At 31.7% G+C, this 25,039-nt stretch overlaps 2 protein-coding genes across 10 annotated transcripts in view; both read right to left on the minus strand.

Moving 5' to 3' along the window:
• The window catches only part of yellow-b (L-dopachrome tautomerase yellow-b), a 31,852-nt gene extending 20,045 nt beyond the window's left edge, over positions 1 to 11,807 (minus strand). The window contains exon 1 of one of the 2 annotated variants that reach the window (XM_088184005.1): positions 1,305 to 1,465. The gene's annotated coding sequence lies outside the window, so the exon portion shown is untranslated. Of the gene's footprint in view, positions 1 to 1,304; positions 1,466 to 11,726 lie in introns of those variants that run through there. The other variant, XM_088184006.1, reaches the window with a different exon arrangement.
• BuGZ (Bub3 interacting GLEBS and Zinc finger domain protein) lies at positions 11,029 to 22,912 on the minus strand. 8 transcript variants are annotated; one of them, XM_088184013.1, is made up of 9 exons: positions 22,817 to 22,912; positions 22,296 to 22,422; positions 18,949 to 19,075; positions 18,672 to 18,885; positions 18,497 to 18,601; positions 17,856 to 18,135; positions 17,474 to 17,780; positions 11,727 to 11,829; positions 11,029 to 11,230 (listed from the first exon to the last, which is right to left on the minus strand). In XM_088184013.1, exons 1-9 carry the CDS (start codon positions 22,855 to 22,857, stop codon positions 11,212 to 11,214), a joined length of 1,323 nt encoding a protein of 440 aa, XP_088040139.1. In that variant the 5' UTR covers positions 22,858 to 22,912; the 3' UTR covers positions 11,029 to 11,211. The 8 variants fall into 8 exon arrangements, with proteins under 8 accessions (XP_088040139.1, XP_088040138.1, XP_088040134.1 ...); XM_088184012.1 differs by having other exon boundaries at positions 17,850 to 18,135; XM_088184008.1 differs by having other exon boundaries at positions 17,474 to 17,798; positions 17,850 to 18,135.
• Positions 22,913 to 25,039: the final 2,127 nt, after the last annotated feature.

Below are 25,039 nucleotides of genomic sequence, written 5' to 3' on the forward strand. Positions count from 1 at the left end.
AAATTACTCAGATTTCCGAGCAAATATTGTGCTGCTGTGTACTTTTCAATGGCTGGTATTGACTTTTTTATTTTTTTTAACTCAATATGAACATAGTCTATCTAATGCAATTTAATATTGTTTTAGTCTAATAGTTTTTTGGCAGCAGGAACTTTGTAATGGTTTAAAGTTTGAAACACTTAATGCTTTAATATTTTTTAAATTAAAATAAATTGTTTTTTTACAACATATAGTTATTATGAACTTGTATTTATTATTTACAAATATATTTGAATATTTCAAATATTTTTAAAACCTATTATAGTCTCAATAAATTATCAAAACATATCACTACACTGCTCAAATTCATAAAATGACATCATCAAACCATGCACTATTCACGTAGTATGTATAAATAATACATACTAATAAAATTACCCTCGGGGAGAAACCTTGTATTAGAAAAAAGATATTATAAATTGTATTACTACGCAGTTTGATTATATAATTTATACGCGGAAAGAGGATTCGTTTTAAATAGACAGTTTTTTCTTGAATTGTGATACGCAAACTTAATCTGATTTTCACTTTATTGACACTATTATTAAATTTAGAACTTTTTAATGAATTTTAATTGCAATTTCTAGATCGTAAGTGTTCATAAGCGCAATCATTTATGGCAAGGGAAACACCCTATGAGTATTCGATGCATACCCATGAGTCACCAAGTAAAGCATATTTTATGGGGTAGTAATTTTTTAAGTTACGGAGTTATTTAATAGAATATTTTCTATTAAGTTGTATTGCAATGCATTTAGATATTGTAACAGCCATACTAGGAATAGATGCCATGTATTTAATAATATAGCTTTCAATCAATATGTCACTGTATCGATTTTTTTAATATAAATCCAGCATGTTACGGATTACAAACATTATTAACGGGTCATTTATCTTTTGAACTTATCACCCTTTAAATCTAAGGGATCGATCCATTGCCATATTAAATAGAATGTATCTACATAGGTAAAGTTGAATATCGCAAGTAAGCACTGGAAGTAATTTTATTAAGTATTGCTCTAGCCGACCGAAATTCGCTTTTGATATTAATCTGACATTAAATATTAAAGAAAACGAGTTACGTGATCTTATTAACTAGGACGACGTGCATATTTCAAACGCCTCTCTTACGTATCCGACCGGTGAGGGTTAAAATGCAAGCAACGAAAAAAATTAAAGCGTGTCTAGACTGCCCCGTGGATACGAATGCAACTATAGGCACATACATGGTGTATGGCTGAGTTTGATATGACAATATAACTAACCTGACTTTGGGAGAGTAGTTGTGCGCGCAGCCTCCGAGGTCGCTGGACCACGAGAGATGACTGAGCGCCGAGCAGAGGTACTACTAAAACTACGGCCTTCGTCGCTCTCGTACAACGGCCGACCCCTTCACTCTGGCAACCTTCTGTGCAGACAGACGGTAGTCCCCTCTACTGCTGCTCTATACAGTATATTCTATACACGATACGACAGCTTCTCAACCTTTACCTGCAGACACCTGTCGGCGTAGTGTGAACTTTTCCCCTGTACCGGTCGCGCGCTTCCGATCGGAAATATGTTTTTGGAACTCGTTTTGCGGTGGAAAACTATACTGAAGACATACATTTTTAATTAGAAAACATTTCGACTAAATATACAGCTAAATCTGAATTATAACAATTTTACTTAAATTGGAGCTTATTTGGCAGAGAAGCTTGTTGAACTGGCGAATAAATTTTACGTCATTGACATCCTACTAGTATATGATTTTCATTGCTATAGATTGCGTAGCACATATTCAGGTGGCATTAAAAATGTATAAAAATCATAGTCGAGAGCAATCATAAATATCTGCACTTCAGATCATTCCTGAAAATAACATATATACACGCAATACACTGTAAATATCTGCAAGAAATTTAGTATAAGTAATTATAATGATGCAGATATTTTCCTAACCATTCCGCTGGTTACAGAAAAATACCTCGTATCTTATCGCATGATAAGACCAATCGTTATGTATCGCTTAAAAATAAATTTAGAACGAAACGGAGAGATCATCGGCAATAGAACATAGCAATGCATTTCTTTGCTGAAAGCAATTAATACTAAAACATAAAAATAACAATATAATGTATATTTTAAAAAGTTAAGATCAAACAAACTGTTCAACATAGATCTAGTTATATCCCAAATAATCGCGGGAGGATAGGAGCGTTGATCTCCTTCCATTTCCCCGGTCGTATAAAAGCCAAAACACTTTTTTTCACAAAATCATTTCACGCACACAGTTCAAGCAGTAAGAAAAGTAGCTGCTTTCACTTCAAGTATTCAAATTTTACAGGCCAAGCGGTCACTTTAAATCGCTACAAATTAAATTTTTGTAATAAAAAATATAAGCTGTGCTAATTACAATCACGCGTCACACGCAGCTATTAAAAATAATAAAATCATTGTAAATTGACCACTTACAAGTCACGAATCATTTTTTTAAGGTGTAAATTACCACTTATTATGGTGGTGGTTTGAAAGGCTAGTAATACATTCTTAAATCAACTAATAATATGCAACAGTATAATAACATAAGTAGTCTAAAATAATATTTTGATATCTATTTAAAAACAGTATTTTTCATTTATTTAATTAAATTAATACAAAATGTATTATATCGATAAATATTATTTATGTATTGAATCAACCAAAGATTTTTATGAACTTACAAGAATGGCAGATTGACATTTAAATAGAATTAGCTTATCTTTGTGACAAATATCTTGATGGATATTTTATTAAAAAATTATTAACATAACTTGTTCTATACTTTTGAATATGTTTAATTACTTTGTATTTATATATATAAATATTATAATTATAATACGAATCGATGAAAATTTTCTAAATAAAAAAATGTCAATATTTTCTTTGCAACACTAAATGAAATGTCATTCAAAACTTGGCAATTGCTATAATTAACACTAAATACCACTACAACATTTTCTTATCGATGATCAATTAATAATTATGACTGCGCAGGAAAAGTGTGTTTACAGTCTCAATTCTAACGATTCTTACCGTTGCATGTTCACGATCAAAACGTGAATATTTGTTCAGAATAGCTTCGAGTACGAGAACCAGTTTGCTCTTTAACACAGTTTAATCAACAAGTAACTATTAGATCGACGCTAAAGTTTATGAAATTTCAATCAAAACTCTAATGATTTAGAGAAAATAGTTTATCTGACAAACAACAATTTAAATATCTTTCGTGTACTATGCAAAACCTAGAATGATAAGCATTCACGCAGCATGAATCAAAAAACGTAAGATATACAATGACAACCTTGTACACTTAAGAATATTTACAGTTTTTTTTTTGTATAAAAAACTAATATTCATCCATAAAAACATGGTTTTTACATTTTTATAGAAACTATTTTTAGTACATTTTTAAAACTTGTATGTACATTTGTATTATTAATAAAAATATTTTGGGTGTAATTTTTCAATATAATTCTCGAAAATATTTTCATAAAAACTGTTACAGAAACATATGACATTTCCTGAAAAATCATCTGAATGTCACGTGTGTGTAGTTAGTAAAAGCAAATAAATACTAACTTTAAGTTCATTAATTATTTTTGAGAGAACATGACTAAGGATTAATCACAGAAAAGAGAAAATTAGAAAATGAAATAAATTATTGAATGATCATAAGATCATTTAATAGCTATACTTAGCATCTATTTTATTTTATATTTATACTACGAAAGTGATGAATTTCAATAGATTTCACTCTTTCACGACTCAAAAAAGAAATGGCAAAGCACAGCTTTACTTTATTGCAAGAGCAGCGGGCATTTTAAGCTACTGATGTTCATGCTTAATATATAATGCCACATGTTTATTCATTTTCACCATAAAAAAATACTGCTCTTATTTTTTAAACAGATGTGTTGATTGTTCGACAACAAAAAAAACGTTTGGTAAAAAAACTCGAGATGCTGTGGTGTTATTATTCAAATACTGTTACTGGATCAGGTGGCCCAAAACTTTTGCGTAGTACTGTATATCTACTGGTTAAAATATAATTTCACAGAAAAATACACATTCACTATAACATTTATACTTTGCATGTAAATGTATATATTACTACGTATGATATAATATAATATCATATAATTGTGTTAGCATATGCCAGATAAATTATATTTTCACTAGTAAAAATATATATTTACGGGCGAAAATGTATTCCGATATGATTTCATTGAAACGACATATTCAAAAAATATTTTCGGTATAGATTCGAGACTGTTTTTTTAGATTTTATTTGAGGGAATACCCAAGAATTTCTGGTTTAGAACCAGAGACGATATTTCAGCTTTTTTCTAGGGGAGGGGGGGGGGAAAGTTAGCCAGTCAGTGCTCGTTTTTTTGTTAATATTTAAATTATTAGTATTTCATTAAATGACATGCATTTTTCTGGCCAAATTCAAGGGGGGCAAATGCATGATAAATGACATCGCTGCATAAAATGAATACATTCATGTTTTTAATGGCTGTTCGACCCTGTCTACTTCGTATGCGAGAAGTAACAATAAAAATTGTTCCGAATTTGATTGAAAAGAACGCTCATGTGGTACATGCGAGCTCATTCATTGCGTTCAAAGACAAAAGACTGGTTTATATTCAGTACAGAATTGGCCGCCACTGGCCATGGGCAACGCGAAAGGGCATGGTCTTTATTGTATTTCATATGAATTCAAATTGATAGCGGCCGCGGCCCTCAACTTGACGATCACAGATTTGGCGGCCAAATCGTCCTTTTTGCATACAAATAATAAAACGGTGCTGTGCGCGATCGAAAACGACATTAACTTGCACGCCACGACTGCGAACGAACGGTCGTAAAACCTTGTGTGTGAGTAACTCACACTTTGAACAAAATACCAAAAGAAAGTCACGGAAAAAATCCATCGGCATCATACATTCATATAAGTCATAAGTCAATCCGATTAGTCATACTACCATAATTGGTGGAAACGTTGTGCAATTGTCTGTCATGGTTTACAACTTCGAACTATTTGATATTTAATATGGATTAGTCTATGATCTGATCCTGACATTATACCTGATTTTGTTATACAGAAGACACTAGAAGTATAAAGTGTAACCATATTAGCATTGCAAAGTTGCAATAAAACACATGTACTCAGAAGTCCATATTGTTTTGATTCAATTGCAGATCTGCATAAGTGGTAACTGTGTTTCAAAACACTATAAAATTAGCCTTAAAATATATTTATCACGTATGGTTGTGTACGAAATTTCTTTGTTTTTGGGAAGAGGTGTGGTTCTATTGTATTCCTTGCTCGCCCTTTTTTGTTTTTGACTGGTGGTAATGAACATAGTAACACTTATTTCTATATAAATTATTTTTTAAAAGTGCTCTAGAAGTACTTGCAATAAATCAAATCCCATACTAGTCTACTACGGAATACCGCATTGAAACTTTAAAGGCCACTAGTACACTTGCTTGAATGTTAAACATGCATCACTATACTGAACTTTCATTCTTTGATGAATTTCAATGTATTTCACTCTTTCACGACTCAAAAAACCAATGGCAAAGCACAGCTTTACTTTACTGCAAGAGCGGCGGGTATTTTAAGCTACTGATGTGAATGCTTAATATATAATGCCACATGTTTATTCACTTTCACAATAAAAATACTTTTGATTTTGATTTTTTTTGACGAACAATCGTTCGACAAAAAAATCGTTTGGTAATAAAAACTCATGATGCTGTGGTGTTATTATTCAAATACTGTTACTGGATCAGGTGGCCCAAAACTTTTGCGTAATACTGTATATCTACTGATGAAAATGTATTTGGACTTCACTAGTGAAAATATAAATTCAGCAAAAAATACACATTCACTGTATCATTTGCATTGCATGAAAATAAATAATGATAAGTATGTAAATGTATTATATATAAAACTATCTATGAAAAAATTAAAAACATATAATTTTACTAGCACTAAAATATATATCTACTGCTGAAATGTATTCCGATATGATTTCACTAAATTTACATATTTTTACAAATATTTACGGAATTGATTCGACTGTTTTTTTAGATTTTCTGTGAGGGATAACCCGATAGTTTCTGGCTTAGCATATAAATGCTGAAGAAATGTTGCTGGTAGCTCGAGACGACGTAGTCAAACTCAAGCTTAAGACCTCAACCAATAATATGAGACTCATTAAGTCTGCATGTGATTGAGGGTCATCAATGGATGACATTTCCATGGCAATCGACTGACATTTTTGAGAAAAGCGATGATCGTTACATATTTTTTTTTATTTTAGTAAATCGCATTTGCGTTAAACTGTTGCCCCTGAGAATGTTAAATAAATCAATATCATGAATTTATTTACCATTTTATTATTCGACATATATTGACTATTAACGAAACATATTTTATTTTTGATGTTGAAGCACTACAAGAACTTTTAATTGCATAATGAGCAACGATGACGCTCTAGTGTTGCAAAATTACGATTGTTACATAAAGCAATCGATTACATTTATTTATATAAACAAACACACGTTGCCTGTTAAATCGCTCGTTAGATCTTCATACGTGAACCGGTTGCTATATTTTCAGAATCTGTTTTTTTGTAGTTGACTCCTGTTCAATGTGGGGGAATATAAAAGGGTGGCTGAGCATCGAGCCATTGAATTTCCGTCTGGTGAGAGGACCTCAGAGGGACACGCGAAAGGGTGTTTACAAAACATAATATTTTTTATAATAAAAAAATATGTACTAGATAAATAATTATATATTAACTTCCGTAATATACTATGTATATATAAAAAATATGTTAGAAATTAAATATAAATATATGAATGAGACGCTTTCTAAACACCCAGTCGTTGGGTATTGCTCAACAAAATTTCGCACATTATGTGGGGCCCTTCTGAGAGTGCAATTCAACCCCGAAAGATATACTATGACTCACTGAACTTATTTTCGGAAGGTCTACATCGATTTTTACACAGTTCAGCCATTTTAACTAAGCATTTACTATTCGAAGGCACTATAAACCAAATCTTTATCTCTTGTGCCGAGCTAAACTGATTTATTGTGTTGATTGTAATATAGGATGATTTTATATAAGGGTTGTAAAGACAGCTTAATAAAAAGTCATTGCGGTACTAGAGCCCAAGGATCAAGTACATTTGTGTGTAAAATAATATTTTAGCTGTATTTCCTACATAATAATATTGTGAAAGTGGTATAATATAAATCATTGACTTGAATTATAATTTTGGTCAATTATCACAGAAAATGTTTTCCTAGATTTTCATAATCTCGTGCTGAATAAATAAAATAAAATCGACTAGATCGTGCATATTGATTGTAAGCTAAAATAATTGTTTATATTTAATATATACATAGATATCACTGATTTATAGACCTTGATTTCAGTCTGGTGTCTCACTACTTACTTAGTAGTTGTTGATTATGTTTACCACGCTGTAACGCATTGTGCTACAACCTGATAGATAATAATTCTCAATTAGAAATCGTCATTTTACGAACAAACCCTCGAGAAAAATCGTCAAAATAAAACAACAAAGGAGTAAACAATGACCACGACAGACTTAAAACCATAAACATTAATGACCGTAACAAGAAAATATATAACCGCCTGTACTACTTTTTGTGGTCATTGGGAAGCAACCACAACGGTTTCGTTTATAAAGTGTCACCCGGAACACAATCATGCTTCATTAGAGAAGCGGGGTTTGATAATTTATTTAGATAAGCTTTATTCAATTCATCTAAGCTTATGTAAGAGAACATATAAAACGAGATTCGCTACTTCTACGTCAAAATGCAACTGCAAGAACTACTCCATTTAAGACTCGTCTGGCAACAAAAGCCTCTTAGATCAATCTCCCGCATTCGACACCGCCGCCCGATACTGACATCTAAATTACGTATGTATACATATTAACTTGTAAAATAACAATAAGCAAACATATCTTACTAAATCTCACTAGCTGATCAATGATATTTTTTTTAAATCTGTTACAAAACATTTTATTAACAAAGTTCCGATTTTTTAATAGCCACCGTTTTGATAAAAACAACGGCAGCTATCACATCCTCAAAAGCATATGCTGTATTCCATATATATAATATACAGATAAAAATTATACCCGAGGGTAGTCATGGGATCTCTTGGTGATACTCGAAACTATTGATATTTTCAAAATCGCGATATGAGACCTCCTATAAAAGATAGTATTGAATTGAAAAGTACATAAAACGAGAGAAAAATAAGAATGGAAATAGTGGTCAAAATTTCAATGCACAAAACATACATTGTCTTTATTCAAACATGTAAGAAGAACTCATTCATAGCAACACTATACGGTTATTTATGGCCATTAATGCATTATGGCTCACTACCCTTAAAAATATTGAATAATTTACTCATGAGCCAGATGCGATTTTATTCCAAAAGCGTGCCAAAGAGGGTGAAACTCCTTCGACCCAATCGATGAAAATAAACATGCCCAATAATAGTCACAACTGCTAGCCATTAATTATATAAAAAGGCTTTTTGCGAACACTGAAAATTCGCGTAAATAAAAAAACATGTTTATTTAAACAATAATGAATAATCGTATTTTTATATTTACGATGTGATATCGAAAACTTCGCACTATTTTTTTGTTTGGTTATGTGAACTGGCATTAATGTCCTAAATTTGTAACTGGTGGAATTTTCATAAGTAAAATCTAAATTGTCTTATCAAATAGGAAATAATTAGAACATCTCGCAGTAATCATATATCTGTACAAAAACACTAAGACATATTCATGAAGACCGGGTAAATAGTTTAGAAACATCTTGTTTTTCTTGAGCAACTGAAAGGGAAAGTATTGAATATGATCCTCACAGTGGAAGGTCTGCAACAGCTACCAGTGAAAAAAGCATCGATTTGATACACAATATAGTCATAGCAGATCGGCGAATCAAGACTTGAGAGATAGTCGAGGCAGTGGACATTTTATATGAACAGTTTCAAAACAATTTGACAATCTGAATTGCTGCTCCATTATTAAGCTGATCCTGATATAATGGAAAAATTTTGTTATACCGATATGAGATATGTGTTCACCATCATTAGGCTAAATCAAAGCAGTATAATATTAGGGTTCACCACCTCCCAAACAAGATGTACGATCACCTTCTAAGTGTCGAACCTTAACAGGAAAATAGTAAATTGTCACGTGAATAAATAGAAAGCAACCTAGAACGTTAACAGTGTGTATTCCATAAGGATAATACAAACATCAGCAGTTACAATGACTAAAAGTTGTTTTGCAGTTTTGAATCGTTAATTCACCGCAAAATTATCCACAACGGCAACAACTTACATCACCAAAGTTGTAGCATCCATAACGGAGTATTTTGTAAAGCAGGACCAAGCATTTGATCAGGCTGGATTCATAGTTTTACAACATTGATGAACAAATACAATAGACTTAAAAACGGACCATGTTAAAAAAATAAACCCATCTCGGCATAAAAATAATTTGACTTACATATATTTAAAAAAAATCTGTAATCCGTCTGTTTAAAATAACGTAGTTGTTTTTTATGGTAGTGTTAGAAATAAAACAAGAAAGTTTAATTGTATATTCTTTATTGATTCTGTTAAAATTTGTAGTGATACTACAGAAATACAACTACATACGGTCTCAATAGTCGTACATGTTATTCAAACGTTACCATAGCCAAATGTCAACAAACTATCATGACATTAAAAAAAAATCAATGGTACATTCGCCATTATAAGTTAAAAATCAAAAACATCAAGTAAAACTAAGCGACAATAATTATTACTACTCCAGATCTGTGCAAAAAATTAATTTACATCAATTTTTATACTGATTCATCCATTAAAATATATTATAATAAAACTTTTGACATTTGGTTAGGTATAGATTTATTTATAAATATTGTATACATAATATAACATTGTTATTTTATAACGTGACAGGGGGCCACCAATCCAACAACTGAATGTTGTGACGTACCAAGTCACCTGTTAATCTCGGCTGAAGTATGTTCAACTCTGTTTGCGATGCAAAAAATATAAGACAAAAATAATGATTTATACATTTTTTTTTAATATAAAAAATAATAAATAAATAAAGAAATCATAATTAAATTACATTTCCTTTTGTACTTATCGATGTCATCGAGGCAAAAAGATACTTCAGGCGTACGGCTAACAGGGGAGCAGTGGCCCAACAACAGCTGTTGTGATAATATAAACAGGACGTGTTCAGGCATTATGAGCACGACCTGCAACATCTCACCTGTCGTAGAACTAACAAAAAATTTGCTGACAGCGTCCGATTGATCAATTTCTTTCGACACAATTGTTAGTTCTACAATAACAAGGGACCAACAGAGATGCAATGTTTTATTTTTATTGTATTTTTACCAGAGGTCCAACAACAGCCGTTGTGATTTGTACCCCTATCACCTGTCAGTTCACTTTCTCTTTATAAACAAAAATTTAACATTTGTCACCTGTTGACGTCGGTTGAGCGAACACGGTTTATCCAAAATTTATTTCCAGATAATCTTCGTAATATATATATTTTGAAGATAATATAAAAATGATTATTTGTATAATTTTAAGATTGTTACGTTATTACAAAAAAATACATGACTTTTAACGTGTTAAGTTTATCGACTCTAATGAAAAATAAAAACCATTTGAGCTTACCTTAAAATAGTCTTGTCAGGTATGAACGATTAAAAAAAATTAGACTGACCTGATGACTTGTCCAGGTCCGGATCATTCTTAACAATATCCCTCCACCACTAACAGTGTGAAAAAAAAACAACAAATCATCTTACAGAACGGGGTGTGGTTATTCAAAAGTACTGAATGATTATATTCTTAATTATTTTCAATATTTATATTTATTTTAATCATTCACTAAGCAGACGAAAGTAGAAGCTTGTAGTTTTTATATCGTAGTTATCAGCTGTGGGCGTACACAATGCGAAGAGCAAGAATAAATTAGGATTAGAGTTGATTTTAATTTACATACCGTTGAGACAAGGGCTCTCTTTTAAATGCGGAACCGTCACGGCCCAGTTATACATCTGTCGACAGGTAAAAACAAGTCAAAAACGGCCGACGCGATCATTTTTCATTTAAACGTAGAGTGAACATCATAACCACTATCAATCGCCTCGCACTTGACTATTTATTATTCACAAATTTTAACGATTGACGATCAGGCGTGTTAAAATTTAAACTATATAAATCAATAAATTAGACATTTAACAGCTATACTTATCAAACCTTATTACAATCGAACAAATTCACAATCTAAGTCTAAAATATATAATGTCACATATAAATAAATCAGTTACTCGTCGATAATAACAAATGTCATTTTACACATAATCGAGTCTATATAATATTATGTATGTATTGAGAGAGAAGAGAGAATTACAAGCTGAGCGATGGAATATTGTTCTCGCATATTTTTTTTAAGGAAATTAATAAGAGTAATCTGAAATGCACCGACTTCGTTTTGCGATCAGTCAGGGGTAGAGTAGCCATAGATGTGAAGACGCCGGAGGTGGGGATCACCTGTAACGGGGTGGCATCATGTGCAAGCCGCCTGCCACTCCGGGGAACGCCATCGTGGGACCCATCGTCTGCATTGGCGCCATCACACCGCCGAGCATCATACCTATGCACCACAAACAGAGAAAATTAGCAAAACAGGGTAAAGGGTGGGCAAAAATGTATGTGTGAAGAATAATTCAATCAGTGGTTATATAAATGTAATATATCATATATATAGAAATAACATAAACCATACAGTTAACGTTTTAAATCATGAATTGTAAGATAAATAAATTATCAAGCAACGTATTATCTTATTTTTCATCATAATTTTACAATCAACTATATAAATCATACCAAAAAATGAGTACAACGAGAGATGCTGATTTAATAAATAAAATGTATCTCGTATTGTCAAAGAACTTGTGATGAGAATTTTGAGACATTCTTGATAATTCAATTCTGTTTCTGTGCCTTGCATTAAATTTACACATAGAGAAATTAACAATAATCATTCACATAGCTGTTTTAATTACATTTAATACTCCTTTGAATAACATTATTATTTTAAAGAAAAAGGGTTATATATTAGGATCTATGGAATGTAAATACGAAAAAATATAATAATATAATTTAGGACTATCAAAAACAAAAAAGGGGTTCATAACAAAGTTTTAATTGTTTAGTATCAAAATGAGTTGAGAATGTTTTTAAGTACAGAAACTGTTCTTTTAGATCTTATCAAAAATATTCCACACCTTATAGATGCGGGGTTGACATTAAATAATGAAAATTTAATTAATCAAAAGACACTATATCTCCATTCTTCAAGAAGTCCGATTAGATCAATGAACATCTGTAAAGTATCATGTATGCATGCTGTTAAGATATGAACCAAATGACTTGAAGCAAATGGAAAACCAAAGTATTATAGGCACATCAAAGAAGATAAGATCAAATTCAATCAATGTGAAGAATTTTTTAAACGATTTTAGTATTTTTAGACATACGACACATATTTTCCTTAAAAATCATCTCTTCCGCTACTCGTATAATATAAATATAAAACAAATCTGTACATATTCCTTTATAACATAGTTGTTATATATTATTACATAAATAATATATGTATGTAATAATCAAGAAACACGGTAGCTAGTGAAAACTGACTGTTTGACATGATATTCTTCACACAGAGCGTAAATTATTAAATTTCAAATATAAAAAAATCACAATTTCAAATTAAACAAACATTTAAAAATGTATGGTTCAAATTATGGTTCAATTAAACAACGCAAATTCAGTCCATGAAGCATACATTTAGATAAACAACTCAATTTACATGTGTAGCTTAAAAATAACAACAGGGGACCACCGAGTCCAACAGCAGTGGGTAAATACCGCTGTGATTGTATAATACAACAATCACCTGTTTTTTTTTAGATATATTATATATAATATATGCATATATTTGTTGTCTCTCACCTATAAATTTACACAAGAATGATACGAGACTGGCTGAAGGATTTACCAGTCGACGAATGACGCAGCCAAATTATAGTATTAATATCAGCAAAGTGTAATTAATAAATCAACGATGAATGTTGAAGATTTGTTTGATTAAAATTAAAGTTGACGATGTAAAGTTTGATTTACGTCATGTTTTCGATAAAAAAAATCAGTCATTCGTTCATTTCAAATAAAAGATCGATGTGATCTCTCACTAATGTTGAAGATAACCTACTATGTAACGTAGTGCCTAAATAAGTACACTGAAATAAGTAGAAACCATATACTTACCCTTCAAACCTCACCACAAGTATTACAACAAGCCAAGACAGGCCCACAGTCTTGTATAAAACATTAAGTGTTGTGTTTTATTTCTTTTTTTGTAGTACCGAGATATTAAGAAATAAAAAATCTACCACTAAAATAAACATTCACATAAATAAAATATTTGAGTTGTTATTCTTTCCTTTGATTGTTGCGTAGTTTACTTCCGTCGAAGAGCAGCAATAGCTTGGTTAGTGCGTTTTATAAGGAATGTCACATCACATTTTAAAGTCATGGCACTAATCAAATATTACTGTTATTGTATACATAATAAAATAAACAACATAAAATTTCACAAAACGGTAACACCTTCGTTTACAATGATTCACTAATACGACAAAATGCATTTTTATAGTCTCTTAATTTAAAAAAATAATATTAAAATACAACATAATATAGTCAGTATATATATTATATTGTATATTTATACGTATTATCATAATTTTTTTAGCATGTATACATTACATATATGTATGTGTGTTGATGTGTAGTTGCGTATGTGTAAACAGAACATTTAACACGTGTTATGATACAAACTTCTGTTATCATAAAATTATTATGACAACATTTTGCAGAATGGAATAATAATTTTACTGATGCATGTGCAGCAAGCAGCCGTACTAATGACTACTGTATATATTTAATAATAATAATATATAACATCGACCAAGTTATGAAGGAGAAGCAAAAATGTGAAGAAAAAAGATGAAGGACCTAACATCGACTTTTGCCATATATCAATTGTTTGCACTACAAGAGTTCGCGGGCAGAGTACACCCAAAAATATATCACTCTACTTTTTTAAACACTTTTCAAAAAATAAATAAAACAAACGGTTCCACGGTAGAATAAAAACGTAGACGTACTACAAAAACGTCGTTGAAGAAGTTATATAAGACTGTGAGCTGCAGAAATGCTGTTACACTTATGTACAAACAATTTGATCCGCCACCGATACGTTTTATGCAGTTTGAGCTTACCTTGGTACTGCGACGCGTCGGCAAAATTCAACTACATAAAATATATACGACGACGTTATAGAACGTAGACCAAATTGTTAGATCGTGAAGATAATACTAGCCGTAAAAAAAACGAAAAAACGTTAAAAATTAAAAATAAAAATAATAATGATAAAAGTATCAATCTCAAAATAAAACCTACCACATTTTAATTTATTAATTATGTATATATATATTTATATATATGTATATATTATATTAAAGAGTGTTTTTAAAACAACATAACTAACTAGGCATCTAAATATCCAAGGATTCAAGTATATATAATATAATGTGATTTGATGAAGCAATTCACGACCATGCCAAACATTCAAGTACATTATAATTGGGCCACAGCTGTGCTAATCCAAGCGTGTCATGCTCGCCCCCTGGTTTTTGTTAATCGATTATTCCAACATCGTCGGACGCGAAATTTACTCTACGTTGGTATCAAATTGTCAAACCCTAACAAGAATCCAAGGAAATCTCAATACTGCTTATGAAAAAAATTACAATAAAAACTCATTCTCGATTTTGAGAATGATGTAGAGAAAATTGTATTGCAAGAAGTAAAATAAACACACGTTTGAAGAGAGATGAGACGCCATTATCTTGTTCTTTGTTCGATAACTCTTGCTTAGTGTCGCTTCCAGGAACATTTGAAACGTATTAGAGGAGGGGGCGATGATTAACAAAAACAAGTAGAGAGGAAAGCCTTGGATTATGATTACATACAGTAGTCCCTCGTCATCCGCAGCAGATACGTCTCTGAAATATGCACAAGTGCACAGAATGTTTGTTTAGATTACGAAGAGTTACTGTACATAACACAATGAATATGTTCCATAAAATACTCATTAAACCCATTCAATTACTGAAAGCGTTATTTTTTCTCATTAATATACGACGAGCATGGCACATTGTCAATCATCACCCCAACACATGGCAAAAATCTTTATAATTTAAAAATAATAATAATAATAATAATACATAAACGATAACCTTATAATAAAAATAACTGAAAAAAATATAAATGTAAAACAGTTAAAAATAAATAAACCACCATATATGTGTACATAAAAAATAATGTAATAGCACGAGAATTTACAAAAATCAATATTCGTCAGAGAAGACAGATTAAATAATATAGATAGTATAAAATAGTCATAGGCTTTTAACTGTCCAGTAAAAATAAAAATAAAACATAAATATATAAATGTATATATTATATGTAATGCAAGTAAGTAACTGGGTACTTGTGAATGTGGTCTACCTTTATGATGAACCGTGGGATGATCACAGTGACTTATTGTTTAGGCAGGGGCCCAACCCGTAGGCCCAATCACATCACTTTACCAACCGTATCAAAAAAAAGAAAAGTAAGGAAATAAACAAAAATATGTAATAAGTGGCGTAATTAACATCTGGCGACACATTTATTTACTTATTCGAGTATGTAAAATAAAGGACTAAATAATGTGAGACCATCTAGAGCAAAACAACATAGATAACCTACATCTTATAGTTAGTTATTCTCTTTATTTAGTCTCCAGATCTGGACTTACACTAGCTATGCGGATGGTAAGATACTGCATGTATTGAAGAAAAAAATGGAAACAGGACAATCACACACACATTACAATTATTGTAATATTAATAGAATAGCGTTGCAATACAATATCTACTCATCAAATTAGAAGCGATTGCTTTTTACACATCTTTTTTTTAAAAGTTAAACACAAAATAACATTGTCATCACATATATTATCCCTAAACTGTTTTTGATTATTTTTAAGAAGAAACTGAAGCGAGCCTCAACATTAAATGAAAAATTCTGATTAATCATGAGGATTAAATGCGGTTTGTATTGTGATGATCATGTCAGTTACTCATAAAATTTCATTTGCATTTTTAGGAAAAACCTTTCAATAAAGTTGTGAATGAAGAGTTATGTAGCATTTTTAAATCATTATTTTTGGGCAGAAAGCAATATGTTATTTGAAATAAAATATAATTGGTGCCTGATTAGCCTAATTCCTTGTTTTAAATCATTCAAACTAGGAACGTCCAAAACAACATAATCAACACAATACACATGTTCCTGTTTGAGATTGTTGTTAGAACATAGTAAATGAATAACTAAATAAAATGTGTCTATAGAAATCAAATCAGAGTTAACCTTAATAAGGAGTTTTAAATTCTTAGATTTTTTAAATATTTACCTATTTTATAAATGTTGTAAATTCTGAATTATATAAAAATGCAGGTTATCCTAATGGAATGAGTAGGTACCGTAGTAATTTTAATTCCTTTTATATGTAATTCTAAGACTTGATTTAAAAAAGTGTATGTACTAATAAAAAGCTGTGATTTATAAATAAAGTAATATTTTCAATTAAATAAAGACATTGACACATACTACGATTATCATTTGTTTCAACTAAAGATATGTACAATAAAAAATAAATAAAAACAGATAACCTACTTTAGCAATTAAAGTAATAATACTGTACTGAATCCATTTTTAATGTACATTAATATTTTACTGGACGAACGCATGTGGTATTCAAAAAAGGACACAATGAGAACATTTTCCTTCAATATTCGTCGAGTCTATGCCATCCGCATAATAATTTACATTACAATATTTTAATTTCAAATATAAACACACAATATGTTCAATAAATAATGTCTGTTTTAGCAAATTATGTATACCTTTAAAAATTACATTACAATGGAATGCAATCTGCAATTTCATAAGAGCTTTGTATAGAAATTGATAAAGATTAAGGAAGTTGTCCCGTTTTACGCGACTGAAAAACCCATTTCGGAATTGTGAAATTTACAAATTTGAAATACATAGTCTTACAGTGTTCTTTAAATATCTCCGATAAGATCCCAATAAATAAATCAAGAAGATCATTATCGCATATGTACCTGGCGGAAACTGCATAGGCGGCGGCCGCAGCATATTGAGTTGCGGCATCTGCATGTGTTGTGGCATGGGCTGCATCATATGCATCGGCCCCGGCACCGGGCGCGCCCCCACCGAGCTCATCATGCCCACGGGCATGCCCATCGCGCCCAGCGGTAACGAAACCGGGACAAACTGTGGATGTGGAGGCGGACGAGGAAGCGACCGAAGCAGCGCAGCCGTGTGAGCGTCTTGGGCCTGCTTTTGTGCCGCCACCGCTAAGTGCACGGCCATTTGCTGCTGCTGCTGCTGTTGTTGGTGGGCCAATTGCTGAATATGAACACAATACTTTAAAAATCAAAAACAACAAAGTTGATGTTAATCACTTATAAAAGTAACCTCAACTATCGCTTGTTGCAACGACGACTGGGATTGAGAAGCGGCGGACGAAGTCGACATCGGCGTCGACGTGGGAGTCGACGTCACAGTCGAGACGGCAGCGGGAGCCGATATGGGCGCGGTTCTCCGGTACCGAGGCTTTCTAGCGCGCAACTCTTCTAACGAGACGTCCTCTGGAGGATGCATTATTCTGGACGCGGCGCCGGTGGACGTAACTAACGTACGAGCGGGAGAACTAGTACTACTACCAGCTACTCCGGTCGGCGGTGCGCTAATCGTTACAGTACTATTGAAATAAAAAACAAACTATAAAACAATGTTTTTAATTATGAACGAATATTTTGCTTACTACGAGAGAACTACGTTTATTTCTAAACACATGCATTCGTGTTTACAGAAGTTATTTCAATCTTAACTGATCTGGAAGCTATATAAAATCTTTCAGCCATCTCTGGCTCTGTACCAATCTTTCGTTGCGGGAATAGAAATAAAAATAAATTATCATGTTTGTATATATTTAAGGAAAAGGAAGATAAATCACTTATTCATCTGACATTTAAAATGAAATCTAGACATTTATAGATGTTTTAACTCCTTAAAATAAAATCCCCGTAATAAGCAATTTTTTATTTAATGTTAAAGTATACCTATATGCAGGGAATGTAGGCTTGGAGGCTATCGATGGGCCGCTCGTCGAAGAAGGGGGGTTACCCGCTCCCGGAAACAACGGCCTGACGCCACCGACCACCATACTGTTGGACAAATTTTACAATGATACAATATATAATTTAAAATGCGAGTTCAATTCAAAAATATAAATACCCCGGTGGCGCTTGCATGAACGGCGGATGAGGCATAGGACCCATCATGGACATTCCTGGATTCATCGAAAACATTCCAGGCATGGCACCGGGCGGCGGTGCGGGAGGAGCAGGCGGCGGAGCCGGCAACAAGCCAGCGCCACCCGATGGTGGCTTTTTCTTGGCAGCCGGCTCATCGTCGTCACTATCGTCGTCTCGCCCTCCACTGAGTCCCCCTATAATAGCTTTTGATTAATATACAAATAACGACGTACTATTCGTTAAATATTACTATATACCAGATCTTTGTTTTTCATGTTCTTTTACATCTTCAGGTGGTATTCCTTCCATTCCGTATATCTCAATTTCGATATTTGACCGATTCGATAATGAATTCGGTACTTTATCAATGGCTTCCTTGTGAACCTGAAAAATTAATAAAAAGTGTAAGATTTGGAAGAAGACTATTTTTATATAAAACAAGTTGGAGCTGTAAGTTGTAACTCGTACAGAAATCTCTAGATAACACTTGGAACATTATTGGCATTTATGATTTATAACAGGCCTGCCCAACCAGTCGATAGCGGCAATATTTTAAGTTGATTTTTACTACATTCTTAAAATGTACTTATTTTGACAAATGTAATCTGAAAAACTTTGAAACACTGATGTGCTGATGTATCACTGATGTAAGGGGAATACAGATAAAACATTAGATTTTTGAATTCCGTCATTCACCTAATTACAAAAGTATTCACTACTTGGCGTTGTGGCAGGGTCGTTAACATATTGCTTATTTGTTTGCTTATAGAGGAGACATGACGTTCTGTATTTTAAGCTGTTTTAGTGTGCATAAAAGTGCAATACCCGAGTTGGCGTATACTTACATACATTGATTGTACGTACATTATCACTTTATCCCGGAAGTTACGCAAATCTAACATTTTCACCGCGAATCTATGCATGCCTAGGCGTTGATGGCTTACGATTTACGCCAAATATTCAACAAATATTTAAAATTTTAATAATGTAAAAAATACTTTAGATAAAAATGAATATTTCTTTTTATGAAGTAAAACAATGTGTTTATGTTCAAAAGAACTAAATTTTTAGTTAATTAAAAACAGCGCCACGTACGGACGTTGATTATATAATTATACGGCCGCGGTGAAAGGGTTAAAGCCCCATCTAATTATTATTAAATTCAATATCTAACAAGTAATTGTAAAAATGGTCATGAGTTCAACAAAAAAAATGAAGATATATCATTACTAAGAAAAATGGAAACACGATTCTTTTTTAAATATGACAGGATAAATGCTGTTGCTTAACCCATCGCTATACCGGTTGCAACAATCAGGTGACTCTCTTATGTAGGATTGTTTAGAAATTAAATAACTAAAATAATCGTTTTTGGTGGCTGCAGATCCACTCTAATCAGAAAAAATAAAATTATTGATCAAATTGAAGATGCACAACTTTCGAGAAATAGTCACGAGACGAATAAAAAAATTAAGTGAAGATATAATGTCAACTAAAAGAGGACATAAATATACGAGTAGACTTTTTCTTACAATTAATGATATTTATCTGATGGTATTTAAAGATTTTTAAATAAAAGAAGAAAAGTGGTTATTTAATTTATCATTCTTAGCAGACTTTAGCTCAAAACTCAGTGATTGGAATCTTGAATTACAAGGCAAAAATAAATATTTATATAAGCTCAACTACAATTAGAAATTATGAAAACTCAGAATAATTAATATTTAAAATCCAAATATTATATTTGGAAATACACTAATCCTTACAAATGCGGTACAAAAATAAATGTCTTATTTGAGCTCTACATATTTGGCTGAATCCGTATTTTCTGACATTATAAAATCATATATCCGAAATTATTTTAGTGAACATGTAGACCAATGTTTACGATTATCTCTTTCGTCATATAATCCTGACTTTAAAAATAGTGCCAAATCTGGGTACGCATCGATGTGTGCAAAATGAACATTATGTTAGATGTGAGAACTCGATATTAAAAAAAAACACACTCCAAGGAATACTTTTTAATTCTACGTGTTTTCTCATATGTGCATTTGTATCAGACATTTTCCCTCATAAATCAAGAAATAAAAATGACGCTTTATGATCCTTGAATTTTTAACACGTTTTTATTCAAGCTATGCGTACTACCACATACTAAACATGTCAAATTATCAGACAATTCCAACGTATTTACTGAATCTCATAATTTAGTTAACAAAACAGAAGCTGTAAGCTTCAAACATTTTTCCAGAGGATCTATTTAGAACTGCGTATTATATCACGACTGTGAAATGTATACACGATCCAGATAGTAAAATATCTTTGTATAAAATCCACAAAAATCAAAATTAGAGTTTAATTTTCCCTCACATACATTGTAGTACCTTATGTCATTTGATTTAATTCTAACCACATTTACACGTGTCGATTGTTGGCTTTCGTTTTAGTATAATTTTATTACAACTTTCCTGTGTTGTGTGATTTCTGTGATCGATTTATTTGATCTGACATTTTTTTATCATAAAAAAATAGATCACCACTAATAAAAGGTTGGGCTGCCCTGATTTATAAGCAGTATTTTCGTATATGTATTAAAATTTATTGTTTTAAATTTAACTACATATCGAAACTGGTTATTTTATGCAAAAAGATCAGTTTGGCATAATCTAAATAGTTTGAAGAATAAGGGTAAGAGGTTTTACTATGAAATTTACTGATCATTTTAAATAATGGTTTGTCGAACTTTTCGTCTCTAAATTAAAAGAAATTTGTCATATTGTGATTTCCAATCTGCGATTATGTAAATGTATTTGAAACATGACAAATTGTAAGAACAAAGATTGCGGCTATGAAATAGATAATTATGATGAATAATCACACTTTCATATTGGAATGTATTTGTTTCATTAAGGTTTGTATATTATAGTGAAAATATTAGTTAGTTTGTAAGGCAATTAATTTATGTTAGCGTATTTTTTTAATAAAATTAATTACAAGTAAAATATCAACAATAGATCGGAAATGAACGAATTGAGCCAAAAATGAATATCAGCGTATCAGGAGGCAAAACAATTTATTTTTTATGTTTTAGACTTTATAAAGAAGTAGCAAATTTGCCAATGTGACTTGTAAATTTATTATTCAGGAAACTACTGGGCTAACAAAATTTTAGTAAAAAATATAGCGAGCAATACATTTAGAATTCATGAATTGTTGATAATAAATCTACTTGGTTTTGCATGATTTGCAGACACGACAACCCAATTATCGTTTCTACTTTAATTATTACAATACATGCAATTATTACAAGTTTCACTTTAACTAAACGACGGTCAATTGATTTTTATAATTAGTATACAAAGTAAAAAGTTCAACAAGGACAAATAATAAATCTTTTCAACGCTCAGAGGAAGACTTCTATTAAAATTTTAACATTTACACATTTTGAGAAATATAAATAATAGTAAAACAAAATAATAGTAAAAGATTAATAATCGATATATTGCAATAATATGACAACTGCTACGAATCTTTGAATAGCATTTTCTTGGCATGGGGTCTTAATTTATATTTATAAATAGAAAAGATAAAAGATTTTTACCTGCATACAGTGAATCGATAATCCGGGACCAGTGTACAGCTTTTTATGACAAATGTGACATTTGAAATGCTTCGCCTTCTGGTGTTGAATTAGAATCTTTTCATCGTCGAACTCTCTGTTGCAATACCTATAGTACGCTAGTTAAGGAACATATTGATCTGACATCGCCTCACATCGCCTCGCTGTTTATTCACGATCGATACGAAGCTGAATGGCTCAATTGCGTCGTAATAAAGTAGGGTTATGTTTAATACCTTGCAAGATTAAAATGTATGGGACGTGATCGTAACGATTAGACAGATTGATGTTAAAACGCGCAACTAATCAGTTTACGCGATTGAAAACTGTCGCATACCGCAGTCGGTTCCAAAAATCGATCGCTAAAATTTTGCTTTATGCAGTGCCCGTGACGTCCGCCATGATTGGGAAAAAATGGACGCCTGACCTGAAAGACGTGGGATTTTCGCGAGCGGACGAACACAACGAGTGAAAAATGTGATACGAGGGTGTCAAAAGGATACCAGCACCAAGGTTTGGAAGCCTTCTTCTTTTTGCGCCCCATCGAAAGCCGCAATATGGCGTATCGACCGACCGCCTTATGTAACGCGAGACGCACTGCTGCCAACTTAGCGTACAAAACGGCTCGCCTACTCTTTTGCCCCAAAGATTATTTAAAAAAAATATTACGAATAAATTAAAATGATTAAAAACTTTACCTGATTTAAAACCAATCATATAACTTTATTAAATTAATATAATAATGAATTTATTCAAATTATTATAATAATAAACTTCACTTTAAAGTAATGTAATGACATAATTTAATTGTATTTATTTATTAAACTAGATCAAATTTATATGTTACTTTTTTATAAAATAAATTTTACAAAATGTGGCCAATTATTCATTGTGCTTTATTATCGAAAAAATCTTATCTTTATTCAAAAAATATCTCCTCCTCCAACAAATATATTAATAATAATATAATAAATTTTATATTAAGATAAATTTTATAGTTACTTAATGTTCCTCAACCTCTTTTAACGACTACGGCTTTATTGCGATCAGTGACGGACAAAAATTCTCCCTTTTCATATTTTTTGTGAAAATTCAGGTTAATTTATAAATAAATTTGTGAGAAATTCTATGTAATTCAGCGTGAAAAAATGTTATTTTCTTTATCATTTTTTTCATCCGAAAATTCAATGTATGCTCGAGTCTAATTTGGAACAAGAAGAAACAAGTCTTCTGTTATATATGTCTGTGATTGAAAAACTGGAAGATAGAAATATTTCAACATATCATTCTAAAACTATTTCCCTTCTCTTAATCCTAATTTCTATGTCATCGTTGTAAACGTTGTATTGGTTGTGGAGGCCAAAATAAGAATCGAAGTATTTTTGGAAATGGAAAACTGCTTTTCGATGCTCCTAAAGAAATAAAACAAATTGAAATAGTCGTTCCTTTATTCGGTAATATAGAAAATAACATAATAAGTAAGAATGAAATAAGTAACCCTAAAGAATATTTAAAAATAGTAAGGATTCATAGTCAAGTTGTCAAATTAGGTGGAGAATGTTGTGTCTGACTGGAAATCAATTGCTGACAAAATTCTTAAATCAACCGGTCAATGGGATGAACGGTGAACGAGGCATCACCTTTCATCAATCTTCCTATCGAGGTCCACCAAAAGAATGTGTCGCCTTCCGCTACTATCACGTTAGTGTTACCAGAGTGCCGCCAAATTTTGGCCGTAATGAATGAATGAATAAAAATATAAATAAGATTGAAAAACTGTATGATTTAAAATTGATTTATTTACACAAAAAAAATACTGAAGGAATAACCACAACTAATACAGCAACTAATTACTGATTTTTTAATTTTGTCTGTGGGGTGGGAAGGGGGGTTGATATCATGTTTACATACGGCTGCCAGTCTTCTAGGCGCTGTCCTGTCTAACACATAGGTTCAAAGGAAAAAGGAGCTCATACAATTAATATTTTAATTTCTCCTTCGACCTTTTCAGGAGGGCCGCTTGAAAAGGCCGACTTAACGGAACTTCAAATTACAGGGTGGCAATTACACACAGATTGAGACACTGCAGTAGTATTTTTATTAAAAGTTAATAATAGTTTACATGTATGTTATTATACTGAAATACATACATGCGGGTGAAAGGTGAACGAAGCACCACCGGCCGTTGTTTTTCCGTCGAGGTTCACCAAACGAACGTGCTGCTCTCTGCCGCCAGAGTGCCGCCTAGTTTTGGCCATAATGAATGAATAAATAAACATATAAATAGACCCTTATATATCTATCAAAGCTGCACACTGCTGAGTTTTAGTAAATTACACCGGAAACAAATACGAATTAAATAGAAAAACATTACAAATTACTTTGTAAAAGTTGTAAATTAACGATCTTTCATTATTTTTTTGTTTGAATTTCATTCTTCTTAAAAGTAACTCTAGCATTAACTCGAAGGCGTGGTCGTGGTTTTATAAATGGTTTACTGGAACTCTTGTTTCTATTTTAAAATTGAATTAACTAAATAATCAAAATACGGAAATAATTATCCTCTATTCGAGCTTCATGGTTCGCTCGCTATAGTGATGTTTTGTTATAAATTTCTTAAAAAATACAAAAAAATAAGCTTTTTACCTTTATTTATTTTTAAGAAGTAATACATTTATATTTATTAATAACTTCATAAACTCCATCGCATATGTATTAATACAAGT

The sequence above is a fragment of the Plectrocnemia conspersa genome, unplaced genomic scaffold (genome assembly GCF_051122295.1).
Source record: "Plectrocnemia conspersa isolate PC_06_02 unplaced genomic scaffold, ASM5112229v1 ptg000004l, whole genome shotgun sequence".
NCBI lineage: Eukaryota > Metazoa > Arthropoda > Insecta > Trichoptera > Polycentropodidae > Plectrocnemia > Plectrocnemia conspersa.